The 27,555-nt window shown below is 41.4% G+C and overlaps 1 protein-coding gene across 11 annotated transcripts in view; it reads right to left on the reverse strand.

Annotated features, from left to right (window-relative positions):
- Positions 1–27,555, reverse strand: part of LOC125448871 (catenin delta-2-like) — a 1,175,930-nt gene that overhangs the window by 171,397 nt on the left and 976,978 nt on the right. For all 11 annotated transcript variants that reach the window (XM_059652900.1, XM_059652905.1, XM_059652902.1 and 8 more), the window contains one exon: positions 11,764–11,977. In XM_059652900.1, the coding sequence (XP_059508883.1) occupies positions 11,764–11,977 (214 nt within the window). The remainder of the gene's footprint in view (positions 1–11,763; positions 11,978–27,555) is intronic.

A 27,555-nucleotide genomic window follows, 5' to 3' on the forward strand; every position in this document is an offset into this window, starting at 1 on the left:
CCACACCCGGCACCTTCCCCTGCAACCGCAGGAAATGCTACACTTGTCCCCACACCTCCTCCCTCACCCCCATCCCAGGCCCCAAGATGACATTCCACATTAAGCAGAGGTTCACCTGCACATCTGCCAATGTGGTATACTGCATCCACTGTACCCGGTGCGGCTTTCTCTACATTGGGGAAACCAAGCGGAGGCTTGGGGACCGCTTTGCAGAACACCTCCGCTCAGTTCGCAACAAACAACTGCACCTCCCAGTCGCAAACCATTTCCACTCCCCCTCCCATTCTCTTGATGACATGTCCATCATGGGCCTCCTGCACTGCCACAATGATGCCACCCGAAGGTTGCAGGAACAGCAACTCATATTCCGCCTGGGAACCCTGCAGCCATATGGTATCAATGTGGACTTCACCAGTTTCAAAATCTCCCCTTCCCCCACTGCATCCCTAAACCAGCCCAGTTCATCCCCTCCCCCCACTGCACCACACAACCAGCCCAGCTCTTCCCCCCCACCCACTGCATCCCAAAACCAGTCCAACCTGTCTCTGCCTCCCTAACCGGTTCTTCCTCTCACCCATCCCTTCCTCCCACCCCAAGCCGCACCCCCAGCTACCTACTAACCTCATCCCACCTCCTTGACCTGTCCGTCTTCCCTGGACTGACCTATCCCCTCCCTACCTCCCCACCTACACCCTCTCCACCTATCTTCTTTACTCTCCATCTTCGGTCCGCCTCCCCCTCTCTCCCTATTTATTCCAGTTCCCTCCCCCCATCCCCCTCTCTGATGAAGGGTCTAGGCCCGAAACGTCAGCTTTTGTGCTCCTGAGATGCTGCTTGGCCTGCTGTGTTCATCCAGCCTCACATTTTATTATCTAGTAAGATAGTTCTCAAGGTTAACCTCATATAACTCAATTAGTTAACATATAAATACTGGTACAATTGGACATTGTGCTCTCTTATTTAGAGGAAGGACAAGATGGGGATCATATAAGACCACTTAGAAATGATTAAGTAAGCTGCAGGGATACACATGTGTGTACTACATTAGCTAGACAAGATGTAGATTTGGAGAGACAGGCCCGCTGAAACAGCATCCTAATAGATTCAGCCCAGAAAAATATGCTCAAGTGGAAACAGAAATTAAATACTTGCTACAAAATCACTTGATTGAACCTAGTCAACGCTGTTATAACTCAATGCTGGAGATAAATGCTGTTGCAAAGTTAGATTCATACCCAATTCCATGGTTAGAATACTGTACGAATTAGGTTGGCAGTGCCTCATTCCTTCCTAAGATTGATCTATTGAAAGGATACTGGCAAGTGCAATTAACATCAAGGGCTAAAGGAGTATCTGGCTTTGCTACATCAAATGGGTTGTATAATGTTGCGTGATGCCATTTTGATTAAAGAGCATCCCAGATTTATTCCAGGGGCCTATGAATCAAGTTGTAGCTGAGATCTATGCAACTTATTTAGATTAGTGATTATGAAAATAAGAGCAATTTACATAGGTTACATCAGAGACAAGGTCACCTGTTGCCAAGGACAAATAAAGTGAAGGCTTTAACAGAATTTCCTGATAGTAGGAAATCATGAGATTTTTAAGAATGTGAAGTTTCTACCAGAAATGTGTGCATTATTTCAGTACCTTTAAAGTGTTTGTCAAATAAATCAACAAAAGTGGTACGGCCAGCATAATACCAGGTGCTTTGTGTTTTGTTTTCTGATTGTGGACTCGACTGGGAAAGGACAAGATTGTGGAAGGATTGTTGCATGTTGTAAAAGCAAGTGACTGAAACTCATAGTAAGTGGTGTTTACCCTAGTGCATCATTTGCGAGGTTTGGGAGATCGGTAGCAGATGGGCTGGCAACAGGGGTATGAACAAAGTGAGATTCAGCCAACAACAAACAGCAAATTGCCTTGTGGAGTTGTTATCAGTTGTGGATGACAATGGCCATCTGCTTGCCAACAACTGTGTGACTGGTTCCTGGGTAGCTGAGCCACTTATGAATGTGAAAGACATTGCCGGAAGCCTCTGGAAAAGGAGATGGTGTGTCTCACTGCAGCAGAAAGTACCCAAAGCCTAAACAAAACCAAATTTATTTTTCCTGACCCATTGCTATGAACTCTTGCTTTTAACCAATAAGTCAGATAACTTAAAATTTGTGAGCCTAGTTGTGCCTCCTGCATGGAAATGAGAAGTGGCTGGAAGTGAGAGATTGAAGAACATCAAGTTCTGATAAACAAAATGATCATGTCAGGAAATTCTCTGGACAGGGGCCATTGAATATTCTTCCCAGTTTTTCCCTCCATCATAACGCCAGTGATTTTTTGGTTGTCGGTACATCTGTGTTGAGGTTAGAATTTAAACCAATAGAGTTATGCGTCAACATTTCACGGTTGTGAACTTGTAGCTGGAATCTATTTATTTTCTGTTCCGTACAGAAACCTTGTCCGTGCTTTCTGTCGACCGGCACTTAAGAAGATAGATAAACTGGGGACTTCCGCATGCTTTGATAAAATCTTTCACTTTTGTGACAACTCCAGAAATAGTGGGGCTCGATTTCCAGTGCATTACCCCAGTACGGCATGACACAGCCAATATTTCAACATGTCAATCACTTTCCCACAATAAGTCCTAAAATTGTTTGATTCCTTCATTTATTAGACTCCTCAGCAATATACATCACCCAAGTACACACTCTGAGCAGTCGTCTGTGAATATGACAGTTCTTTCTTGTATATCACTATCATGCACATGACAGAGCTGTCCAGTTCTTGATCTATTATACTCTGTTCCACAGGCCCTTCACCACCAATCACGTGAGCCTTTAAGGTAAAAGGTGACTTGTTTATTTCTATCTGCTGCTCAGAGTCCAAGGTCATGTAATTAAATGTTAGGAATAAACCCAAATGGTTTGATATTGTTGTTTGATAAGTATTATTTTACCATCTTGTTGTATCACCTTACCAGGGCCTTGCCATTCCCCCTGATTTTCTCGTCAACTGTATACTAAATTTCTTGATTTGACATCTGAGGCTGTGCCTCGATGCAGTCCAAATTACAGATTTCTCAGTTCCCAAGAATCACTTTTATTACCCTTGCATGCTTCGTTATTTGTTTTGGCATGAACCTTTTCCCATCGTCTATTCTCAATATTGCTTTCCTCTGTAATGTTGATCACTTTTGTGTCAAAAGCCCTGCTGCAGAATCAAAACCCTAATCACTTACATTTTTCATTTCGAGGCTTTGTATCTCTAATGACCCATTAAGGGGCGCTGTTGGATATTCAAACACTACCATTTATTTGAAATATGCAGCCTACACAATGTTCTCTTGTGATATATATTATGATCTGTTGAACCTCCTGATGTGACTTTAAGATTACGGTAAATAGTGTAGGCTATTTTTAAAACATTTTGATACTTGACAAGTTATTGAATTATTATATTTGTTAAAAATCTCAACAAATTAAGCTCTATCCTGACCAAGTTCACCTCTTTCCTCTGCTGCAGAAAACTGGTACTAATACCCCACCCTCCTGGCCAAGACCCTTCGCAGACACACAACATCCCACCAACAACAAATAACTGCATTCATATGGCATGTCCAAGACTGTAAAACACTCCAAGGCACTTCATAGGAGCATCATCAAGCAAATCTGACACCAAGCCATATAAGGGATGTTGCAGGGTGCACAATCAAAAGCTCACCCAAACAGAACTTGGAGAAATAAACAGTGATATCTTACAGAGTCCCCATTACAGAGGAGGTGGTGTTGGACATCTTAAAATGCATAAAAGTGGCTAAATCTCCAGGGCCCGATCAGGTGTATCCTCAAACTTTGGCGAAGCTAGAGAAGTGATTGCTGGGCACTTTGCTAAGATATTTGTACAATCAACAGACATGGCTCAGGTGCTGGAAGACAGGAGGTTGGCTAACACAGTGCTATTATTTAAGAAAGGCTGTAAGGAAAAGCCAGACTGATGAGCCTGACGTCGTTGGTGGGCAAGTTGTTGGAGGGCTTTCTGAGGGGCAGGATTTACAAGTATTTGGAAAAGCAAGGATTGATTAGGGACAGTCAACACGGCTTTGTGCATTGGAAACCGTGTCTCACTAACTTGATTAAGTTTCATGAACAAGTCCAAAACTAGAGTGTGAGGGACAAGATTTAAAGGGATCTAAGGGGTAACCTCTTCACACAGAGGGTGGTGTGTGTACAGAATGAGCTACCAGAGCAAGTGTTGGAGGCTGATACAATTACAACATTTGAAAGGAATCCGGATGGGTAAATGAATAGGAAGGGTTTAGAGGGATGCGGCCCAAATGCTGGCATATAGGACTAGATTTATTTAGGTTATCTGGTTGGCAAGGACAGTTTGGACCGAAGGGTCTGTTCCCATGCTGTTTTTCTCTATGATTCTAAGTGATGAGGAGAACTGATGAAGGCAGTGGTAGAAGTTGTCTATAGGGACTACAGTAAGGCATTTGATAATGTTCCGCATAGTAGACTAGTTAACAAAGATAGATCACATAGAATACAGGGAGAACTAGCCACGCGGATACAATACTGGTGTGAAGGCAGGGCACATGGTGGTGGTGGAGGGTTGCTTTTCAGACTGGAGGCCTGTGGCCAGCTGTGTGCCCCAAGGATTGGTGCTAGGTCCACCACTTTTTGTAATTTATATAAATGATTTGGACGTGAACATAGGAGGTATGGTTAGTAAGTTTGCAGATGACACCAAAATTGATGTAACAAAGAAGGTTATCTCAGAGTACAATGAGACCTTGATCAGATGGGCCAATGGGCCGAAGAGTGGCAGATGGAGTTTAATTTAGATAAATGTGAGGTGCTACATTTTGGTAAAGCAAATTAGGGCAGGACATACACTTAACACTAGGGTCCTGGGAAGTGTTGCAAAATAAAGAGATCTTGGAGTGCAGGCTCATAGTTCCTTGAAAGTGGAGTTACAGGTAGACAGGATAGCGAAGAAGGCATTTGGCAGACCTGCCTTAATGCCTTATTGAACAAGTATGGGAGTTGGGTGGTCATGTTGCGGCTGTACAGGACATTGGTTAGTTGGAATACTGTGTTCAGTTCTGGTTTCTCTGCTACAGGAAGGCTGTTGAAAAGTTGAAAGGGTTTAGAATAGATCTATAAGGATGTTGCCAGGGTTGGAGGGTTTAAGCTACAGAGAGAGGCTGGGGCTATTTTCCCTGGAGCATCAGAGGCTAAGGGGTGACCTTTTGGAAGTTTATAAAATCATGAAGGGCATGGATAGGGTAAATAAGCAAGATTTTTCAAGGTAGGGGTGTCCAAAGTTAGAAGGCATAGGTTTAAGGTGAAAGGGGAAAGATTATAAAATCAAGATTTTTAACATGTTAAAAGATTCCAGTATAGTCAGAGATGTACAGGACAGAAGCAGGCCTGGTACAATTACAACATTTAAAAGGTATCTGGAAGGGTATATAAATAGGAAGGGTTTAGCACGATATGGGCCAAATGCTGGAAAATGGAACTGGAATAATTTAGGATATCTGGTCGGAATGGATGAATTGGACCAAAGGGCCTGCTTCAGTCCTGTACATCTCTGACTATACTGGAATCTTTTAACATGTTAAAAATCTTGATCAGACCACCCTAAATGTGTATAAATTGATGACATTACTCTTAACACTGATTACTCATTCCAAATTCATTGCATTCCCCACTCTTCCCCTACTTTTAAGACATGATATTTTGGCTTCCCTTTTGCACAGCAACACTCGCAATCCAATTGTTCCTTTCCCTCTTAGATTAATGTTCACCCTATCACATCACTACATTAAATGCTCCAAGATACCTTTCAGGGTTCCAGGAATTTTATAGAAATACTGTTGCAGTTAATATTCCCGTCACATTGGACTTACACTCAAAACAAAATCCTAGTAGTGTACTTTGTGACCTTAACTGGTCCAATCCTGAATTCAATCTTGTTTTAAAGTTTCTCATGACTTGCCACAGAATTGTGTGATCAACCTGTAAACTGCTAAGGACGAGGCTTCAGAAAAACTGTCTTACTGTATTTACCATCGGTCCCAATTCAGAAGGCCCTGACCTGTTGGTTCCTCAACTGCCTCTTCAACCAGACCTCATTTCTCACATGAATAGTTACCCATGCCCCAAGCTACAAGCTACACATCTCCTGAGATTTCAGTTTCACTTTTGGAAATGACCCTTTGTGGTCCAATTATTCTTTAAAAGCTTCACTAGGGAAACAGTTTTGATCCAATATCAAATTCTGTCGAGATAGTATTGTCATGCTGTTCAAATAGTGTCACCTACCCTAGGCAGCAAGATATGAACAACATCCATGCTTGGCAACTAACATTCATGCCACACAAGTGCCAAGTAATGACAATTTCCCATGAAAGAGGCTCAAACCATCAGTTTTTGATGTTCAGTGGCATTACCACCAGCACCTAAACCTTATTCAGTGGCTACAACAGTAAGTCAGATGCTACGAATTCTGCAACAGGAAATTCACCTCCTATCTCACTAAAGCCTGTCTACCTTCACAAAGTGTCAGTCAAGCATGTGAAAGAATGCACCCCACTGCTTTTTATTCACTTGTGGGACATGGGTGTCTCTGGCGGGGCCAGCTTTTATTGTCCATCCCTAGTTGCCCTTGAGGACAGGGAGGTGAGCTGCCTTCTTGTAGGACTGCAGTCCATGTGTTGTAGGTAGATCCACAATATCCTGAGGGAGACAATTCCAGGATGCTGACCCAATGAAATAATAGCATTAGACAATAGACAACAGACAATAGGTGCGGGAGTAGGCCATTTGACCCTTTGAGCCAGCACCACCATTCATTACGATCATCGCTGATCATCCACAATCAGTATCCTGTTCCTGCCTTATCCCCATAACCCTTGATTCCACTATCTTCAAGACCTCTATCTATCTCTTTCTTGAAAGTGTCCACAGAGTTGGCCTCCACTGCCTTCTAGGGCAGAGCATTCCACATATCCACCACTCTCTGGGTGAAGAAGTTTTTCCTCAATTCTGCTCTAAATGGCCTACCCCTTATTTTTAAACTGTGTCCTCTGGTTCTGAACTCACCCATCAACAGAAACATGCATCCTGCCTCCAAAGTGTCCAATCCCTTAATAATCTTATACGTCTCAATCAGATCCCCTCTCATCCTTCTAAACTCAAGTGTATACAAGCCCAGTCACTCCAATCTTTCAACATATGATAATCCTGCCATTCCGGGAATTGCCCTCGTGAACCTATACTGCACTCCCTCAATAGCAAGAATGTTCTTCCTCAAATTTGGAGACCAAAACTGCACACAATACTCCAGGTGTGATCTCAGAATGGCCCTGTACAGCTGCAGAAGCACCTCTTTGCTTCTATACGCAATTCCTCTTGTGATGAAGGCCAGCATGCTATTAGCTTTCTTCACTGCCTGCTGCACCTGTATGCTTCCTTTCATTGGTGTACAAGAACACCTAGATCTCACTGTACTTCCCCTTTACCTAACTTGACTCCATTGAGATAGTAATCTGCCTTCCTGTTCTTGCCACCAAAGTGTATAACCACACATTTATCTACATTACACTGCATCTGCCATGCATCCGTCCACTCACCTAGCCTGTCCAAGTCACCCTGTATTTTCATAACATCCTCCTCACATTTCACACTGCCACCCAGCTTTGTGTCATCAGCAAATTTACTAATATTACTTTTAATGCCTTCGTCTATATTATTAATATATATTGTAAACAGCTGCAGTCCCAGCACTGAACCTTGTGGTACCCCACTGGTCACCGCCTGCCATTCCGAAAGGGACCCGTTTATCACTACTCTTTGCTACTGTCAGCCAGCCAATTTTCAATCCAAGTCAGTATTTTGTCCCCAATACCATGTGCCCTAATTTTGTTCACCAATCTCCTGTGCGGGACTTTATCAAAGACTTTCTGAAAGTCCAGGTACACTACATCCACTGGTTCTCCCTTGTCCATCTTCATAGATACATCCTCAAAAAATTCCAGAAGATTAGTCAAGCACAATTTCCCCTTCGTAAATCCATGCTGACTCTGACCTATCCTGTTACTGCTATCCAAATAAGTCATAATTTCATCTTTTATAATTGACTCCAGCATCTTTCCCACCACTGACATCAGGCTAGCCGATCTATAATTTCCTGTTTTCTCTCTCCCTCCTTTCTTGAAAAGTGGGACAACATTAGCCACCCTCAAGTCTGCGGGAACTGATCCTGAACCTATAGAACCTTGGAAAATGATTACCAATGTGTCCGCGATTTCTAGAGCCACCTCCTTAAGTACCCTGGGATGCAGACCATCAGGTCCCGGGGACTTATATGCCTTCAGACCTAACAGTCTATCCAACACCATTTCCTGCCTAATATAAATTCCCTTCAGTTCGTCCATTACCCTAGGTCTTTCAGCCACTATTGCATCTGGGAGATTGCTTGTGTCCTCCCTAGTGAAGACAGATCCAAAGTACCTATTCAACTCTTCTGCCATTTCCTTGTTCTCCATAAGATATTCACCCGTTTCTGACTTCAAGGGCCCAATTTTAGTCTTAACCATTTTTTTCCTTTTTATATACCTAAAAAAGCTTTTACTATCCTCCTTTATATTTTTGGCCAGTTTTCCTTCATAGCTCATCTTTTCTCTGTGTATTGCCTTTTTAGTTATCCGCTGTTGCTCTTTAAAAGCTTCCTAGTCCTCTGGCTTCCCACTCATCTTTGCTATGTTATATCACTTCACTTTTATCTTTATACCGTCCTTAACTTCCCTCGTCAGCCACGGCCGCCCCTGCCTCCCCTTAGGATCTTTCTTCCTCTTTGGAATGAACTGATCCTGCACCTTCTGCATTATATTCAGAAATACCTGCCATTGTCGTTCCACTTTCATCCCTGCTAGGGTATTGTATCATTGAACTATTAGATTTCCAAGTCAGGAAGGTGAGTGGGTTGGAGGATAATTTGCAGGAGTTGGTATTCCCCCCATGCATCTGAAGCTCTTGCCCTTCTCATTGTAATTGGGCACAGGTTTGGAAGGTGCTGTCTTAGGATCTTTGGCAAATTTCTGCAGTGCATCTTGTAGATAGTACACACTGCTGCTACTGAGCACCAGTGGTGGAGGAAGTGGTTGTTTGTGGATGTGGATTGCTTTGTCCTGGATAATGTCAACCTCTGCTATTGTTCTTGGAGCTGCATGAATCCAAGCAAGTGGGGTTTGTTCCATCATACACCTGACTTGTTAATTGTAAATGGTGTTCAGGCTTCGGGCAGTCAGGAGGTGAGGCACTCACCTAGCAGAGTGTAGCTCTTAGAAAACTCAAGAAACTTGACACCATCAGGGCAAAGCAGCCCATTTGATAAGCAGCACAATCAACCATCTTCAACATTTACTCACTTCACCACTAATGTACAGTAGCAGCAACGTCTACCATAAATAAGATGGCTGCAGTGAATCACTTGAGGTTCCTTTGACAATGTCTTTCAAACCCCCAAAACCTAGCACCAGGAAGGACATGAGTAGCACATATATGGGATCATCAACATCTGCAAGTTCCTTCTAAGCCGAAGGTCTTCCTTTCTTCAAATCATATCACTGATTCTTCACAGTTGTTTGGTCAAAGTCCTGTAGCTCTCGTCCTAAAAGCACTGTGGGTATCCATATACCCCATGGACTATAGCAGTTCAAGAGGAAGTTGACCATTAGGGATGGCAATAGGTGCTGGTTTTGCTAGAAATGTCCACATACCACAAACAAAAAAAAATGAAGTAGAACAAAGACCCATTTTGTAAATGCTTGAAGAGATGCAATTATCCTCTAAGGATGGTACTGATGCCAATTACGCAATGCCTTCATCATAGCGATCTCAGATCAATTGCAAAGTAATGCAAAACAGTAATGTGAGGCATAAAATATTTGTGATGCCAAAGAGAATGTCAATATATTCTAGTTTCACAATATGAGAGTTGATTGTTATTAACTGTGGGGAATTATAAACTTCTGGCAGGTTAACCCAGACAGATACACACATTCTGGCTATGTTGATATCTTATTCATCAAAACTGCACAAACAGCTTCTGGAGGCTACATGCTTTGACAGCAAAAGGAAGAAATGAGTAAATATATCATGACTAGCATGGTCATATTATTAAGTCTGTCACTCTGTGGGATATCTTGTCAATGAACACAAATCACAGTTACATAGCACTTTTCCTGGAGGTTAGATGGTGTCTAATTATACTTGCCCATCAGATTAAAAGTGTTACAGATAGCACCAGTTGTCTGCATGATGTGCAGACTGAAACACAAAACTATCCCTTGCCAGCAAATAACTAGATACTATTCAAGGAAGTGTTTCATGTTGAAGCTTTACATTTCACCTCTTGTTGCATTTCCTTCAGTTTTCATCATGAAGTGTTCCAACTAATCTGACACTACTAATGTTGATGAAATGGTTACCATTACCAAAGGAGGAATTCTCACTCAGTCTTACTTTTTGTCTGTATGAAAAAAAATTGTTAGATCTGGTTGGCACTTTTGCCTTCAGATAATCAAGAGGAGCAGACTTTCTAATAGTGTTCTTTCCTTCATACGATTTAAATCACTCGCCTGACGATAACCAAAACCTCCCTTTTCAAGCGAGACTGTATATAATTCCCTATCAGTGTTTTGAGTGTTTGTTTCAATAGTTTATGCCACAAAATTCCATGTATTATTGGTGTAAAGTCATATTTGTCTAATTGCACTTCAATTGCTTTTGTGATTATCTTAAGTTTAATTCACCAGAACAGGAGTAAACAATCAGCACTTGCAGCCTGCTTGATCATTCCATTTGAACATAGTTGATATGTACCTTATGCTCACCATCCCCTAGAAACCCTTCGACTCACAAAGACCTTCTGATAAAATACAGCCGCCATTCGAAATCTGCGACAAAAACTGAAAGTGCTGGAAATAGTTGACAGGTCAGGCAGCGTCTGTGGTGAAATACAAAGTTAATGTCTCAGTTTGATGAGGGTCATTGCTATATGCTGTTGACCCTTCTTCTCTTATTCACAGTTGCTGCCTGTTCTGCTGCTTTTTCTCTTAAAAGTCTATCAATGTGAACCTTGAAAGATCCAAACATATCATAGCGGCAGGCGTTTGGGAAAAAATAATTCTAGATTTCCAGAGCACAGAATTGCTTCCTGATTTTATTTTAGAATGCCTACATGTAATTTTAAGATTGTGCCTGCTTCTTCTTAACTATCCTCACAAATAGATCATGCATGTTTATCCTATTTTTGTGCATATATCCCACTTCATTGATTTGCACTCAACCCTCCCTTCAAGCTTTCAAGCTTCTTATATGCAAGAAAAACATTGTGTAAAAATTACTGGGAAATAAATCCATTCAGCCCTTGTATTATTCTGGTGAATTTTGTGCTCTAGCCTTATCCAAGGCCTGATATGCTTGGAATTCGACAGATGGGGTCTGACAAAAGCGAGGACTCTCATTGTTCCTACTGGTGATTCAGACAGTGATCTCATTTGTTATAACCCCAGCATTAATCTCAAAGGTATCTGTTATATGATGGATTCCTAAAGTCATATCTGAAAGGAGAGAAAGCACCTGTAATAGAAAATTCAAGTTAGTTTTATCTTGAACTTGATGTGGTAACTCAACTTATTCAAACGATGGAAAAGTACTGCAGCTAGGAAGTGCAGAGAACATAGAATCTGACCTGTAACTAACTCCCTGATCTCCACATCAGGGGTCTTTCGAAGCAGACGTACTAGTGCAGGAATTCCACCACAGTTTTTCAAAGCGATTTTGTTGTCATCATTTGCTTTCCCATATACCAGGTTTCTTAGGGCTCCACAAGCACTGCGATGCACTTCTTGCATCCGATGATCCAACAGGTCAACGAGCAATTGGATTCCACCTTGTCTTCTTATCTATAAGATTAGGTTGTAAAAGAGTGAAGAATTAATCCATTAAATGAACCATAATAAAAATCAAATTCCTGAAGGATAACAGAATCTTTGACCTAATTCATTTAACTCAAATACTGAAAAAGGCAAGGTACATAAACACATACGTGTTCATCTCACTTTATGACTGCACTGTATACTACAGATCTGTTACACAGAAGAGCTTGGACTTCTGCTGTGACATTAAGAACTTTCATTAACCACCCACAATCCACTGTTCCCATACACACTGTCTCAGGACAGAACCTGGTGATGTGGAACATTTTACACAATATTTACTCCTGGCCTAGTTTAGACTCGTCCATAAAAAAGTAAATATCATCAGGACACGAGCATCAGTGATGAGGTGTCACTATCACAAGCATTTGAAACTATTGTGGCTGCATCTTCCTATCTTCTTTGGGAAAGACATTTTTTTAAAAAATCTGACTTCCTGCAATTAATAGTTGCTCACAACTCTCAGTTATTCAGTGTATTTTTTTCCACCAGTAGTACTGGCTTCAATCAAAATCTTATGACTATTGACATTTTTTCCTCACCCAATGACATCAGCATCCCAACACAGAGTTCAATAGGTAAAGCACAGCCCAAGTGATTATCTCTGTTTTCCTCTTTACTGCAATGTCTACGAGCCAACAGTGCACTGCCGGAAAAAATCTGGAATTAACAGCTGACCTAATGGTGATCACAATGGGTGTAAATCCCATTTGATTCTTAACGTCCTTTAAGGATAAAAATCTGGCATCCTTCCCTGGTCTTACATACATGTGATCCGGATCCTTGTGGTTGGCACTTAACTGTCAGCAAGCCACTCAATTGTATCAGACGACTGCAAAGCCCGAAGTAAGACCAAAGGGCACCAGAAACGACAATGGCAAGCACAGCCCTATCAATCCTGCAAAGTCCTCCTTGTCAATAGAGGCAGCTCAGTGGTTAGCACTGCTGTCTCACAGCACCAGGGACCTAGGTTTGATTCCACCCTCGGGTAACTGTCTATGCAGCGTCTGCATGTTCTCCCTGTGTCTGTGTGAGTTTCCTCCAGCTGCTCCGATTTCCTCCCACTGTACAAAGTTGTGCAGGCTAGGTGGATCAACTATTGGAAATGCTGCATTAAAGGGGAAAGGTAGGGGGTGGGGCTGGGTGGGACGCTGTTTGAAGGGTCTTAGGGACTTGATTGGCCAAATGACCTGCTCCTACACTACAGGGATTCTATGACTTGTAGTCATACTACTAAACCAGGGGTGGAGCAAGCTAGAACTTGAGCAGGCTCCATTGTGCAGCATGGAGGGTCAAAGTGCAGTCGAATAGGTGCAGAAGGGGGCTCTATAGTCAGGGGGGTTCCTGTAGCCACAAAAGAGACTCCATGATGGTGAGCTGCCTCCCTGGTGCCAGGATCGAGGATGTCTCTGAGCGAGTGCAGAATACCCTCAAAAGGGAAGGTGAGCAGACAGAGGTTGTGGTACACACTGGTACCAATGACAACAGTGGTAAAAATGACAAAGTCTTATATAGGGAGTTCACGAGTTAGATAGTAAGTTGAAAAGCAGGACCACCAGCGTTGTAGTTTCGAGACTGCTCCTGGTGCCACACGCCAGCGAGGCTATGAATAGGAAGGTAATACAATTATATACATAGCTAAAGAACTGGTGTGGGGGGGAGGACTTTGGGTATGTGGATCATTGGATGCCTTCCAGGGCAGTTGGGACGTGTACAAGAGGGATGGATTGCACGCAAACTGGAGAGGGACTGGCGGGGAGGTTTGCTCGAGCCAGTCAGGAGGATTTAAACAGGGGGATGGGAACCAGACTAGTCAGCCAGCAAGTGAAATGACTGAGGAGGAGTTAGAGGCTAAGGCAGGTAAGGCTAAGAGGAAAAACAGACAGTGACAGGCTGTTGAACACAGTGGGTCTGATGTTCTGAAGTGTGTGTGTTTTAACTTGAGGAGCAAGATGAACTTAGAGATTGGATTACTCACACAACTATGATGTTGTAGCCGTTACAGAGACTTTGTTGTGATAGAGTGAGATAAACAAGACTGGCAGCTTACCTTTCTGGGATTTAGATGTTTCAGATATGATAGGAAGGATGTCAAAAAAGGTGGGGGAGTTGTGTTTCTGATTAGGGGTAATATCACATTTGCACAGAGGGAGGAATCCTTGGACGGCTCATCCAGCAAGGTCATATGGGTAGAGATCAGGAATAGGAAGTATGGAGTCAAAGTCAGGTCCCTGGTGCTGTGAGGCAGCAGTGCTAATCACTGAACCACTGTGCTGCCCTGTGTCTGACCACAGTGAGAACCAGTTGAGAAGAGAGTGGCAGGAGCCTGTGAGATTTCTTCAGGGTAAATGTACAACAGAGAAACATAACCTGTTTTTAACATCCCCATGAGAATGAATCAAAAGAAGTTTAGTGGGAAAAATTGAAAATAGAAAAGGAATACTCATCCAATTCCCTACAGTGCAAGTTTCCACTGGTTTCTCCAAATTCCTAAGGGTTATAGGTCTTGGGCACTTACTGGCTGAATTATAGAGTCCACAGGCCTGGAAAAGATGAATAGTTCAGTTTCAGGCCTCATTTGGTGGAATACTGGTGGAATTCTCTCTGGAGAAGGCTCCTTTAAGAATTGGAAACAGCACTGCACCAGCAGATCTTCTGGGAACCAACCCAACAGCCACTTTTTTTTTATCAATCTTTGATAGAACTCATTGAGAAAAAGTGATCAAAGAAATTAAAGAAAATTCTTAATGCACCTGCAACCTTTCCTCCTCTGAGATTAACACTTCATTCCAAAAAAACTTCTAGCTACGGCCCTTTGCTACTGTATGACAATAGTTTTGGAAATATTTGGCCACATCAGAGACTTTTCCTGAGTCTGGAATACCTGAAATTCTGACATATCTCTGTAAAGGACATGGCCAAAGAATGTTTTGGACGTCTCCCCTGCCTATTATAAGCCTGAAAATGTTACAGAAAGTGGTTTTGTTTTCAAAAAACTGCTGAAAAACAAGTCTAAACATCAGATTATTCAAAGTCAATCCAGGCTAAAATGTCTCTGAGTCAGGCAGATTCAAGTGTGGGTCCAGGAACATGAGCACAAATCCAGGTTGACACTCTGGAACATCACTGAGGAAATGTTACATTGTTGGAGATTTGGCATTTTGGATGAGAGATTAAACAGAAGTCAGATGAACACAAGAAGGTTCCATTACACTTTACATTTTCAAGATGACTAGGAGAGTCTCTTGGTGTCCAGGCCAACGTTTATCTCAAACCAAGAGAAACAGATAGTTATACGTTAAAAACAGTGATTATAATTTAAAAGTACTTCATCAGTTGCAAAGTAGTTTAGGACATCCGGAGGATGTGAAAGGTGCTAAAGAAAAACAAGATTTTTTTTTGTTATTGTTTGAACCGAGCTATTTAGAACACCAAAAGCTCTAAATATAACTGGGTTAATTTTCATACAGGCTGGATAGAACTTTCAGATTCACACCAAGGCTGCAGTGAGAAAAATAACTAGTTGTTCCACTTAAAGCATCTGTCAGTCATTTCTGTGCAAGGAAACCTCAAACAATAGGTCATGCTTTCTGTTGGTAATATTCATTATACAATTGTTTGAGCTGACTTACGATACTAATCTGTGTGGAAGTTCTACTGTGCATTCCCATTTCTCATCATGCACTGACTATCATTAAGCCACTGAATGGGCAAATCTAATATGACAGGTGCACACAGGTTGACAAAACAGACACTGCAGAACAATCTCTACAGCTAGCTGTAATCTGTCAAATTTCTGTTAAAGTGACTATGCCCTCTATAAAGTTCAGGACACCAATACAGTCAGTGATTAAAATAAAGATAGAACACTGTGAGGTCTGCCTGTCTTATTTTATAAGTACTATTTTCAAGTTGTAAAAGATGTACTGAAGACAAGTATTTGAAAGATGGAAATATCATCATACCCTCCAATCAATACTACTGTTGTACTGCAATTTTTGATGTGTTGAAAATAAACACTTGCAGTTATACAGCATCTTTCACACTTCGAAGATGGCATTTACAGTCAATGATGTACTTTTGAACTTCAGTCTGTTGTAATACTGGAAACATATCAAGCAATTTGCACAAAGCAAGTTCCACAAACAGCTGTGAGACAATGACCAGTTGATCTGTTTTCTTTCAAGTGACATTGAGAGATCAATAGATTTGGTGGTGATATCGGTAAGGTGAATGTCACAACTTCCCAAAACTGCAAAATCGTAAGATCTAAAACTTTCCAACTGACAGTCTCAACCTTAAAATGCAACATATGACGAGCCAAACCTCAGCATAACAGAGAAATGAGCTATACAGATACGAAAGGATTATATTTGACCTGGCAGAAATGAGAGACAGCCGAACTCTGGCTCAGTAGAAGACTGGAACACTGGTCCAGGTTTTCCAATGGACAGACAGCTGAGATGGGAGTTACATATGGGAATGCCACGGAAACACCATCATAATGGAAATGGAAGTTTCCATTGGGCAGTTCTCCTACAGATGGAACCATCTGAAAGTTTCCATTTAAATTGGAGTATTTGATGGGTTCTGAAGAAATTAGACATTGGTACATTGTGTAACTCCTGAGTGACTGTTAAACAAACCCAATATGTACCTCACACACTCACAGCTACCCACATTACCAGATCCTTGCTCACTTCCTCCGATCACCCCCATTGACCAACATCCCCTCATCCCCATGACTAGATTTTACCTGATATCTTTTCCCTTGCTACCTGATTTGCTCCCTCCTTTCCTCTACTCTCGACCATAACTCCCTTCCCCACTGACCAGCCCAACCAACCACATCCTCCTGGATATGTCCCAAACTGGGCCCAAAACTTGCTTGTCTGGACCTGACTCAACATCTGTTACTGGGCCTGATACAACTCCCTCACTGCCACCAAGCGGGCTTTTGCAATTGAACACTACCGTTGTTAGGCCCAACAGCCTCTGATGTGAGACTCAACCCCCACGTTGGAAGTGATTTCCCCAACCACCCTGATTTACCCAAAACTCTACATCACTTCTCCGGCCCGTTGCACACTACCATTTCTCACATGGCAACCTACCCAGATAGCACTTTACTTACCTGGCAGCCTTTCCCTATTCATCTGGAATTTTATCACATACACAATATCTCTTCCCCAACTGACACCCTATCCAGCTGGCACCCAGTGCACATGCCCTACCCACCTGGCACCCTATCCAGCTGGCACTTTACTTGGCTAGCACTCTACTCCTTGTTCATATGCTATTCTACACCCGGCATCCTATCCCTTCTGCAATTGGCAACTTACACAGTTGGCACCCTGTCCACATGATACCCGACTTTTCTGGCACATACTCCTCCCCAGTTGGCATTCTAATTATTTTGGCACCCTACTGACCTAGTACCTCATATGTCACCCAAATATCATACGATCGCATCAACACTGTAATATAACACTTACCTTACGTACTTACTGTTTGACAGCACCTGTCAAAGTGGCTATTAGTACCTTTAAATAATAGAGCATGATAGCTGACTGCTGAAGAATGGGGGCATGGTTTGCCATCGCTGGCACCGCCAACACTTCTACACTATGAAAGAGCTGTCAGAATGGAGGTACAGCTCCCTATTTCTGAAAGAGCCCCAATCAGAATCCCCTATCAGAAATGTAGATCTCCCTTCTGTTGTTAAAGGAAAAGGCTGATCTCTACCTAAGATTGCCACTCCTTAGGAAATCCTGTTCTTTATCACAAACAACTGCCATTGACTAAAACAGTCAGAAGCCTGGAAGAGACATTATCAGGAACAATGGTACAGAAGAAGCTTCTCGCATATATCAAACCTGGAGACCCCACCATGTGTTAAGGATTGCATTATTTTCTGTGATGGAAAAACATTGTGTCTGTACAGTCCTATCTAAACCCAGGTATCAGTTAAACTAAAGATGAAATGAATATTAAATATGGAAAAATTCAGCAGGATGACAGAGAGAACTATTTGTGACACTGTGAATACCAACATCACCATAAAAGGAGAACAACATCAGAGCATGGTTACTGCAGCCAGGCTAAGAGTAACCTTTAGATCCAGGTTTACAAGTGGTATCTGTAACAACTAGCTGTGGGGTCATTGTATGTTTCTGTCAAATTTCGGGAAAGTTAGTACTGGAGCAGTCTTTAAGCCGCAGTCAAATTATGTAAGGGTTTGAACTGTAGCTGTTCATGTAAGTTTCTGTCCACCATTGTAGTGGGGCTATGCATTTGTGGGTTTGTCCAAAATTCTAGACACGTCATAGGAAGACCAGCACGGGGCAGGAAATTGACTAAGTTCAATGAACAGATGAATCTGAGATTGAGTCAAACTCTGTGTCCTGTGCAATTTGATTTTTCTTCATTTCTAATATGCAAGAAATATTGCAAAAGGGGTGAGGATGGGAAACCCTTACAGAGGGCCATTTAAAGTGCTGGATGGACTGACAATCAGCTTGCTTGATCCTAGCTGGTATCAGCCTTATGTATGTTAAATTAAATTCACTAATCACAAACACACTACAGCGAGATATATTGCAGAAGAACAAAGGTCAGAGATGAAATGGCTGCTTCTTAAGCAACCTCTTCAAGCTTTGCAACATGTTGAAATGGTTTACTTGATTCAATGATAACACTCCTGCCTCTGAATGGAGATTCCTCAAAGACCTTACTCACAAGCCTAGTATTCAGTGCAGTGCTGACACAGGCCTTTGTTGTCACATATGGCATTCTTTAGAGGAGCTGTTAAACTAAGAACTTGTACCTGTTCAGGCAAAAACAATCGTAAGGAACTACTCAAAGAAGAGAAGGGGATAACTACTTATCCTTAAGCTAGCTCGTAATTCATCTCAATACAGTCTGTGAACTTTGATGTTCAGATTTGCTCTGGTTTTTGCCTAAACAGCAAAAGGAAACTAGACTTCAGCAATAATTCATTGGTTTAAAGTTATTTTTTCATTTACCATGTATACTCGATAAATCGTCAGTCGCCTGTAAGAGACAACCCCTGGCTTTTGGTCCTCAAATCCATAGGTTTTCATAAATTGCATGGGTAAGCTAATGCCTGATTTTAGCTCCTTAGTTTAACATCTAATTTGTGCTAATTTTAGGAGCAGTGTTAATGAGAACAGAGCAATGAGTCTGTTTCACAATTGCTTTTTACGCTATGAAACATGCAAAATATTGGCAGGCAGTTACAGCAGGCATTGCTTGCTAAATTCAGGACCATGGTCAGCAACCAGTTTGTATTCACAGTTTGTTACTTCCAAAACTCAGCATGGATCTTAATGCATCCAAAATATCACTTGTGGTAAAATCAACTCCCTGTGTTTTGTCTAAAAAAATTCTCATAAATCCAACGCCTACACTTGTATATGTGGCACTTTTTATGGGTGGTTATCACTGCCAATGCAATGTGCACTTCTAATTGCCACTGATTAGAGAGGCTTGTTAAATCATCTCAGAGGGCAGTTAAGAGTCAATCACAATGATGTGGATCTTGAGGCACATGTAAGCCAGATCAAGAAAGGATGGTGGAACACCTCCCTAAAAGACATCAGTGAACCAGATGTTCTTTTATGACAATTGATAATGGTTTCATGGCCACCATTACTGAGACTAGTTTTCAATTTCAGATTCAATATAAACTCCACCAACTGAACTGATGAGATATGAACCCATAGTGCAGCCTAACATTAGGATTATTAGTCCAGTAATATTACCACTATGCTACTGCAAGCCTGAAAATAGTTTAAGTTGTCCTAAGGCACTATAATAAGCACCAACCCATTATTTTTAAGCTCCTGGGCTACAAGGAGCAGTTAGGAAAATTATGAATGTTCACACTGGAGAAACAAGATGATATTATCCAAGGGTCACAGGATCAGGTAAGGATTATAAAGATGGATGGAACCAGAGTTAATGTGCAAAAGTTTTTCTGGGATACAAATACGATGATGCCAGTTTACAGATGTTAAAATAAGGGGAGAGTGCTATAGATTTCACATATTCCACTATGCACAGCAAGGAACACAGTAACACAGGGCCATAATAGGGACTTTCTCTACCACACCTGTGCCCCCACCACCACCCATTATAAAATGCAAAAATCCAGAAACTGGAAAGTAGATTTGCCACGGTACAATGAGTCAGACAACATGGCACAGAACATAGTAAATGGCATGTATTTGGGTGCTTACAGAAAAAGGGAAAATATATGAGAAATGTTGAATTGAAGTTTGATTAAAGCATTCAATTAGATTTCCATATTAGATTAGCAGAAATAGAGGTGTGTTGTGTATGTAAATAAGAGATGTAGTCACAGTTTTAGACAGCACTTCCTGCCCATGCCAGATGAGTTCAGGAAAACCAAGCCCATTGAAAGTGCTCTTTCCAGCTTTGCTGTACAACCGATGCCTATTGTTAGCTTTCTCTAGGCCCCTCCCAACTGCTGCCCACAGGTCCCAAAATTGCTGCCACTCCACTGTTAGGGTGTACCCTCCAACCACAGCAGAACTTGGTTTGCAGCATGTTACCCCAAATTAGTCATGACAAGCTCCAACATTGGCATCTGCCTCACAATGTGGAAAATTGTCAGGGTTGTCCTGTACATAAAAGGCAGGACAAGTTTAACCTGTCCAATTTCCACCCCATCAGCCCACTCTCGATCATCAGTAGGTGAAAGTAAAGATCATCAGTGCTAGCATAAGCTGCTCACTGAGGCTCAGACTGGGTTCTTTCAGCACATGACCACATTACAGCTTTTGTTCAAATGTGGACAAAAGGGATGAATACTAGAGATGAGGTGAGAGTGACAGCCTCTGGCATTAACACTGCATATGAGACAGTGCAGCATCAAGGAATCTTTGCAAAAGTAGAGCTAATGGAACTTGGTGAAAAACCCTCGGCTGGTTAGAGCCATATCTAGCATAAAGGAAGACCATTATAATCCATGTTCAAAGACAACAAAATTTAGACAATATCCAGGCTTGGACAGGCACTTGTCAAGTAACATCTGCACCCCATAAGTGCCAAGTAATGACCATTTCTAATGAGAGAGGGTCAACCATTGGCCCTTCAAATTCAATGAAATTACCATTGCTAAATCCCCCATCATCAACATCCTAGGGGTAGCACTGTCCAGAACTGGATCAGCCATATAAATATTGTGTCCAGAACAGCCAGTCAGAGTTACAAATCATAACCACTATCTGACTCCTCAAAATCTGTTTCCATCTACGAGGCACAGGTCAGGAGTATGATGGAATACTCCCTGCTGGAGTGAATGTAGCTACAACAACAGTCAAGCAATGTGACACCATCCAGGAAAAGCAGCTCACTTGATTGGCACCAAATGCACAAACATTCACTCTGTCCACCACCGATGCACGGTAGCTTCTGTGTGTGCCATCTACAAGAGGCACTGTAGATTTCACTCAGGCTTAGAAAACACCTTGTAGACAACAGCTACCATCTGGAAAGACAAGACAGAAGATATACAGGAACACCACCGCTTGCAAGTTCCCCTCCAAGCCACTCATCATCTTGACTTGGAAATATCTCACTGTTCCTTCAGTATCACTGTTCAAATTCCTTACTTACTGGCATTGGGAGTCTATCTACAGTAAATGAACAGCAGTGGTTCAGGAAAGTAGATCACTACCATCTCCCAAGATATTTCTAGGATTAGGCAATAAATGTAGTTCTAACCAGCAGCACCCATATCCTGTGAATAGATAAAAAAAAATCTCTGTAGCCTCCTCTATTGCATCAACTTGACATGAATGCTCTGATCCTCCAGACACAGCCTCTTATCCATTCCCTAGTTCCTGCACACCACCTTTGGAAGTCATCCATTCTGCTGTGTAGTCCTGATACTCTGAATATTTCTCTTTAAACCTCTCTGACATTCCACTTCCCTCTTGTCTATTCTGACTCCTTTTTTAAAAAAAAAGTACTTCTCTGATTACACTTCTGTCACTTGCCAAAATAAGTATTTTGATAATTATACAAACATTACAATGGAGGGCTCATGTGGTGTAGCTGGTAATGTGTTCATGTGCCATCTGCTCCAAATTGTGTAATAACATCTTTGAACAGCTTGATTAAAAATATCCAAAATATCATAATGTTTTGAAAATAATTGATTTGGTGCCAATATTTATCTGATGATAATTTATGTGAAGTAATTTGGGACATTTCCCAAAATATTTTTTCTAACACATGAGAACTCTTGTTTACCTGTCAGATATGAAGTGAGCCTCAAACTCCTCACCGATGAAAAATGAATTGCTCGCCCAGTTTTCTACAGCTGATGATTTATGTTTTTAGCTTGGCTGTCCACAAATCAACTCAAGGTGAAAACAGCACTAATAAAAACTATGTTTGGGATCTTCTAGGGGTCTGAGCGATGTAGAGCAGGAGCCTTGGTCGAAGGTAAATACGGTGGCCTGAGATAGTGAGTGTGAGGTTTTTGAGAGAAGTTGGTCACATTTACACTGGCAGAGAGCAGAAAATTGTTCATCTTACAGTGCTGGGCATTCCAGCAGGTGGCTGAGATTACACTGACCTGGTGGTAACCTTGGATCAGGGTGGTATCATGCCCTTCACTGCCAGTTCTCAAGGAAGAGGCAGTCCTGCCTCTGCATTACCTCATCCAGGACAACGGGGTGCTAACTTCCCTGTCTACCATGTCTAGGGAAACAATCCTGGAACTGTTTAGCGAGTTTCAGACTGACAATGCCTGGTACTCAACAGGCTTTCAAAATGGTGTAGATGGAAGGTTTCTTTTGTGGGTATCCAAATATTGATCTGGGAACGGTGTGTGGTAAGAAGAGATTAGAATCATAGGGCTAGGGCAGGCATTAAATGAGGCAAGGTATGGAGCTGGAGGAACACAGACGATCCAGACCCGAAACGTCAGCTTTCCTGCTCCTCTGATGCTGCTTGGCCTGCTGTGTTCCTCCAGCTCCACACCTTGTTATCTCAGACTCCAGCATTAAATGAGGCAAGTTTGTTTAGACACGCGAGAGATCTCGCTGAGTCTCACAGCATGAATTCCCTCCAAAATAACTTGATTTTAACTTGCACTTACAGAGCCATTGTCATACAGCACAGAAACAGACCATTCAGTCCAATCAGTCATGCCAAACGTAATCCCAGACTAAACTAGTTCCACTGGCCTGCTCCTAGCCCATGTTCCTCCAAACCTTTCCTATTCATGTACTTGTCTTTTAAATGTAACTGTGCCCACATCCATTTGAACTTATGAGCAAGTAATTCGACTACTACACTTTGATAAGATAGACAATGAGAAACACAATTTAATTCCAACAATTCTGCATGCACCAAAATCTGCTGTGATTTTCACATTTTAAAAACTTTTCAGTGCTCTCTGTGCTGTCATAAACAGTGACGAGTGTGTGACATAACTAGCCAGTCTGCTTATCAATTTACAGAATCAGATCTGCGTGGTAAATGGCCAACCCACTAAACAATTGCTTATGATATAGTGAATATAAACTCAGTGCTCCTTCAAATTTCTAACTCCAGCCTTTATAAAGCAAGTAACAGAACATCTTCTGCTGTTACTGGAAACCAACAACTAGCAAATATAAGTGGAAATATTGGCTACACTGAAGCATCTTCTTAAATGTGTTCTTTTGTACATGGAAAGTGATAAGGTTCAGATTTTGAAGTGTATGCAATTTCCTGTTCTGGCAAAATATGACTTATACAATGGCTACTCATAATTTTCTAACGTTAGAGGGAAGTGATAGAAATGGTGTAATTTATCACTCAATGTTATATGCTCTGTTTACTGAGGAGAATGAAGAAAACATGAAGATCTACAATCATGATTATAAACATAAATTTCTTCTTTTACCCATACAGTGATTAGAAAGTGGAATTCACTTCTACAAAATTTAGCTTGGGTGAATAGCGCAAGTGCAGTTAAAGTGAAGCAGGAATAATTGATGAGGGAGATATCACTAGAAACCTGCACTGATACAGTCGGATGAAGAAATGTAAGGGAAGGCTTATGTAAAACATAGATACTGACACAAAGCAGTTAGGTGGAATGACCTATTTTTAATTTGTAATACATGCAAATTTATGCAGACTGTTTGAAAAAATGATGGAAGTGTCTATTAGGGATGTGTGTTTGTGCGTGGGTTCTATCTTGTACTGAAGACCTCATATTTTGTGATTAAAAGAAATGTGTCTGCAGAAATCGTTTGAAGCTGAGACATATTGAAAGCAAGGCAACCCCTTCATGGCTGCTACAAGTCGGAATCAGAGAAGTTAGCTTTCACTTGGAAATGGTAGATCAATCCACATGTTATCACGACCATGGAAGGCGTTATGTTTGCCACTTTCCAGAATGTAACCAGATAGGAAAGTTAGCAGCGAAGCCTAAGGATCTGTACCATAGAGCCAATTGGTAAAGTTTTAAACAAACTCATTTGGTAAGAAAGAGGAGGATTGAGTGAAATTATGGATTTATACCTTGATCAATATTACTTTGTTATAAAAAAGCTGTAATTTTACAAGTAGGTTATGTTTTAAAATGGTTTATTTAATTCAAGGTGAAACAGAATGCTCTGAATAGTGGATGGTGACCACTAGAGCATTGCTGAATTGTTCTAACATATAAAGAGGCCTTTCGTTCCATCATGCCTGTGTTGGAGGTGCCACAGTCCATAAATGAAGGAGCACAGACATATCTCAGAACTATATGCCTGGAAGCAGATACAGGGATGGGGATAAGTGAGATAACAAGTTTTGAACACAAGAGAAAGAATGTTAAATTCAAGATGCTACAACCACATAGATCGTGGCGATGTAGTAAAGTAGACTGTAGTAAAACAAAATATGAGAATTTTAATATAATTCTCCAAAGTGAGTAAAACTTGTCATCAGCCTCTTCCATGCTCTCTTTTGATTTCAAATCCAGGTTTCGAAGTAAAAGGTAGATGCTGGATTTCTTGAACAAATGTAGTTCAAACACTCACAGCAGGAACAATCTTTTTACTTCAAAAAAATTGCTACAAGTTGTGATTCACATAAAAGAATAATCAAACATATTGCAGAGGTTTCCTTTGAAGAAAGTGAACATATTCTAAATGCTGACATTTCCTTGATGTACATTGAACTTCTCCAAGGATGAGCACTGAATGAACACATTGTAGTTTTAAAGCTCAGAAACTATTTGCTTATCTGAAAATAATTCTGCTTCAAGTTTGTGTGCAACTCACAGCTGTAGAAAGTTATGTCTGATTGATACTTTACAGTATTCAACTAATCTAATTGCTTGGCGCTGAGAGAGATTAATCTTAGTGGGAACAAAATAGTTCATTTGCCTTGTAAAATGCCTGATAGGTAAGTTAAATATGGATGGCCAGTTTATAAATCATATGGCATTGCATATAAATTCAGATTAGGATTTGGGTGTTTTAAATCCTTGGATACTCATTCATAAGACATCAAGAATTTCAAAATATAAGTCATTATGCTACAAATGCATCAGACATTCTTTGTGTTCAGTGACAAAGTGCAAACTGTATGAGACAACCTTTCACTAATATAACTTCAGAGACAGTCCTAGGCAGAACACAGATGGGTACAAATATATAAGAAACAACTTGTGCCTTTCACAATCTCAGGATGGATCAAAACACTTTCCGGGCAATGTATTATTTCTGCAGATTGATCACTGTTTGTAATATGGAAACAATAAATCAAATTTGTGCACTTGAAGGCTATCTGAACAACAGTATGGTAAGACCTCACCATCCACTTTAGTGATGTTGGCTGTGGAGCTAAAAGTGGTCAGAACAAAAGATTTTGCTTTTCTTCAAAAATGTCATGAGGTCCACCTGAGAAGGCAAATGGTGTCTTCCTTGAAAGATAGCAATTGTTAAACTATCCTACTGATGTGTCAGTATATAATAGAGGCTCTCGTCTCTGGGAATAGTCCTCTGACCAATATACAGGAATTCCGCCACACGCTCATAGTACTGTACAGCATAGAAACAGACCCTTCTGTCCAACTCGTCCATGCCAATCAGATATCCTGAATTAATCTAGTCCCATTTGCCAGCATTTGGCCCATGTCTCTCTAAACCCTTCCTATTCATATACACATCCAGATGCCTTTTGGTTTTCTACTTGTACCAGCCTCCACCACTTCCTCTGGTAGCTTGTTCCATATATGCATCACTCTCTACGTGCATCGGTTGCCCCTTAAGTCCCTTTTAAATCTTCCCCCTCTCATCTTAAACCTATGTCATCTAGTATTGGACTCTACTAACCTGACGTAAAGACCTAGGTTAGTCATCCTATCCATGCCCCTCATGATTTTACAAGCTTCTACAAGGTCACCCCTTAGCTTCCGACACTCCAGGGAAAATACCCCCAGCCCATTTAGCTTCTCCCTACAGCTCAAACTCTCCAACCCTGGCAACATCCTTGTAAATCTTTTCTGAGCCCTTTCAAGTTTTACAACATCCTTCCTGTGGCAGGGAGAACAGAATTGCTTGCAGTACTCCAAAAGTGCCTAACCAATGTCCTGTACAGCCACAACATGACATCCCAACTCCTATACTCAGTGCACTGAACAATAAAGGCAAGCATATCAGTCACCCTATTCACTATCCTATCTACCTGTGACTCTACTCTCAAGGAACTGTCAACCTGCATTTGTTCAGCAACACTCTCAGCAACACCCATTAAGTGTATAAGTCTTGCGCGCATTTGCGTTTCCAAAAAGTAGCACCTCACATTTATCTAAATTGAACTCCATCTGCCATTCCCTCAGCCCATTGGCCCATCTGATCAAGATTGCATTGTACTCTGAAGTAACCTTCTTGGCTGTCCACTACACCTCCAATTTTGGTGTCATCTACAAACTTACTAACCAAACCTCCCAAATTCACGTCCAAACCATTTATATAAATTACAAGAAGCAGTGGACCCAGCACATATCCATGTGGCACACCACTGGTCGTAGGCCACTAGATCACTACTGATCTAATGAGTTTGAGGGGCCACTGTGACATTTTGATACCAACATGTGTCAATGGATTATTATCAGTAGAGGGAGTTCTCAATTTGCTTTGTGGGTTTCCTAAAAAATGGGAGACATCGACCACAATAACCTAAAGGTAGGTATTTAATTTTTGAGAAACCAAGCATGTACAGCATTGCCTGATAGTCATAAATATTCCAATGTTGTTGCTAGGTCTCTGAAATCCCAAGATTGAAATTGACAAGGCAAATGTAGCCAATCAACAACAATACCAAATTCCAGAGCCACTCCGACAGGTAATTGGTACCCACAGTAGATTGTAAACCTGAGATTGCACAATGCACATATTTTAACATTTTCTTAATGTTTAGTCATCTCAATGGATGGGGAGACTGGGTGACTAACATCTGAAGGTACAATTAAGAAATACCACCTTGCATTTATTCCGAAATAA

Source organism: Stegostoma tigrinum, chromosome 2 (genome assembly GCF_030684315.1).
Source record: "Stegostoma tigrinum isolate sSteTig4 chromosome 2, sSteTig4.hap1, whole genome shotgun sequence".
Taxonomy (NCBI): Eukaryota; Metazoa; Chordata; class Chondrichthyes; order Orectolobiformes; family Stegostomatidae; genus Stegostoma; species Stegostoma tigrinum.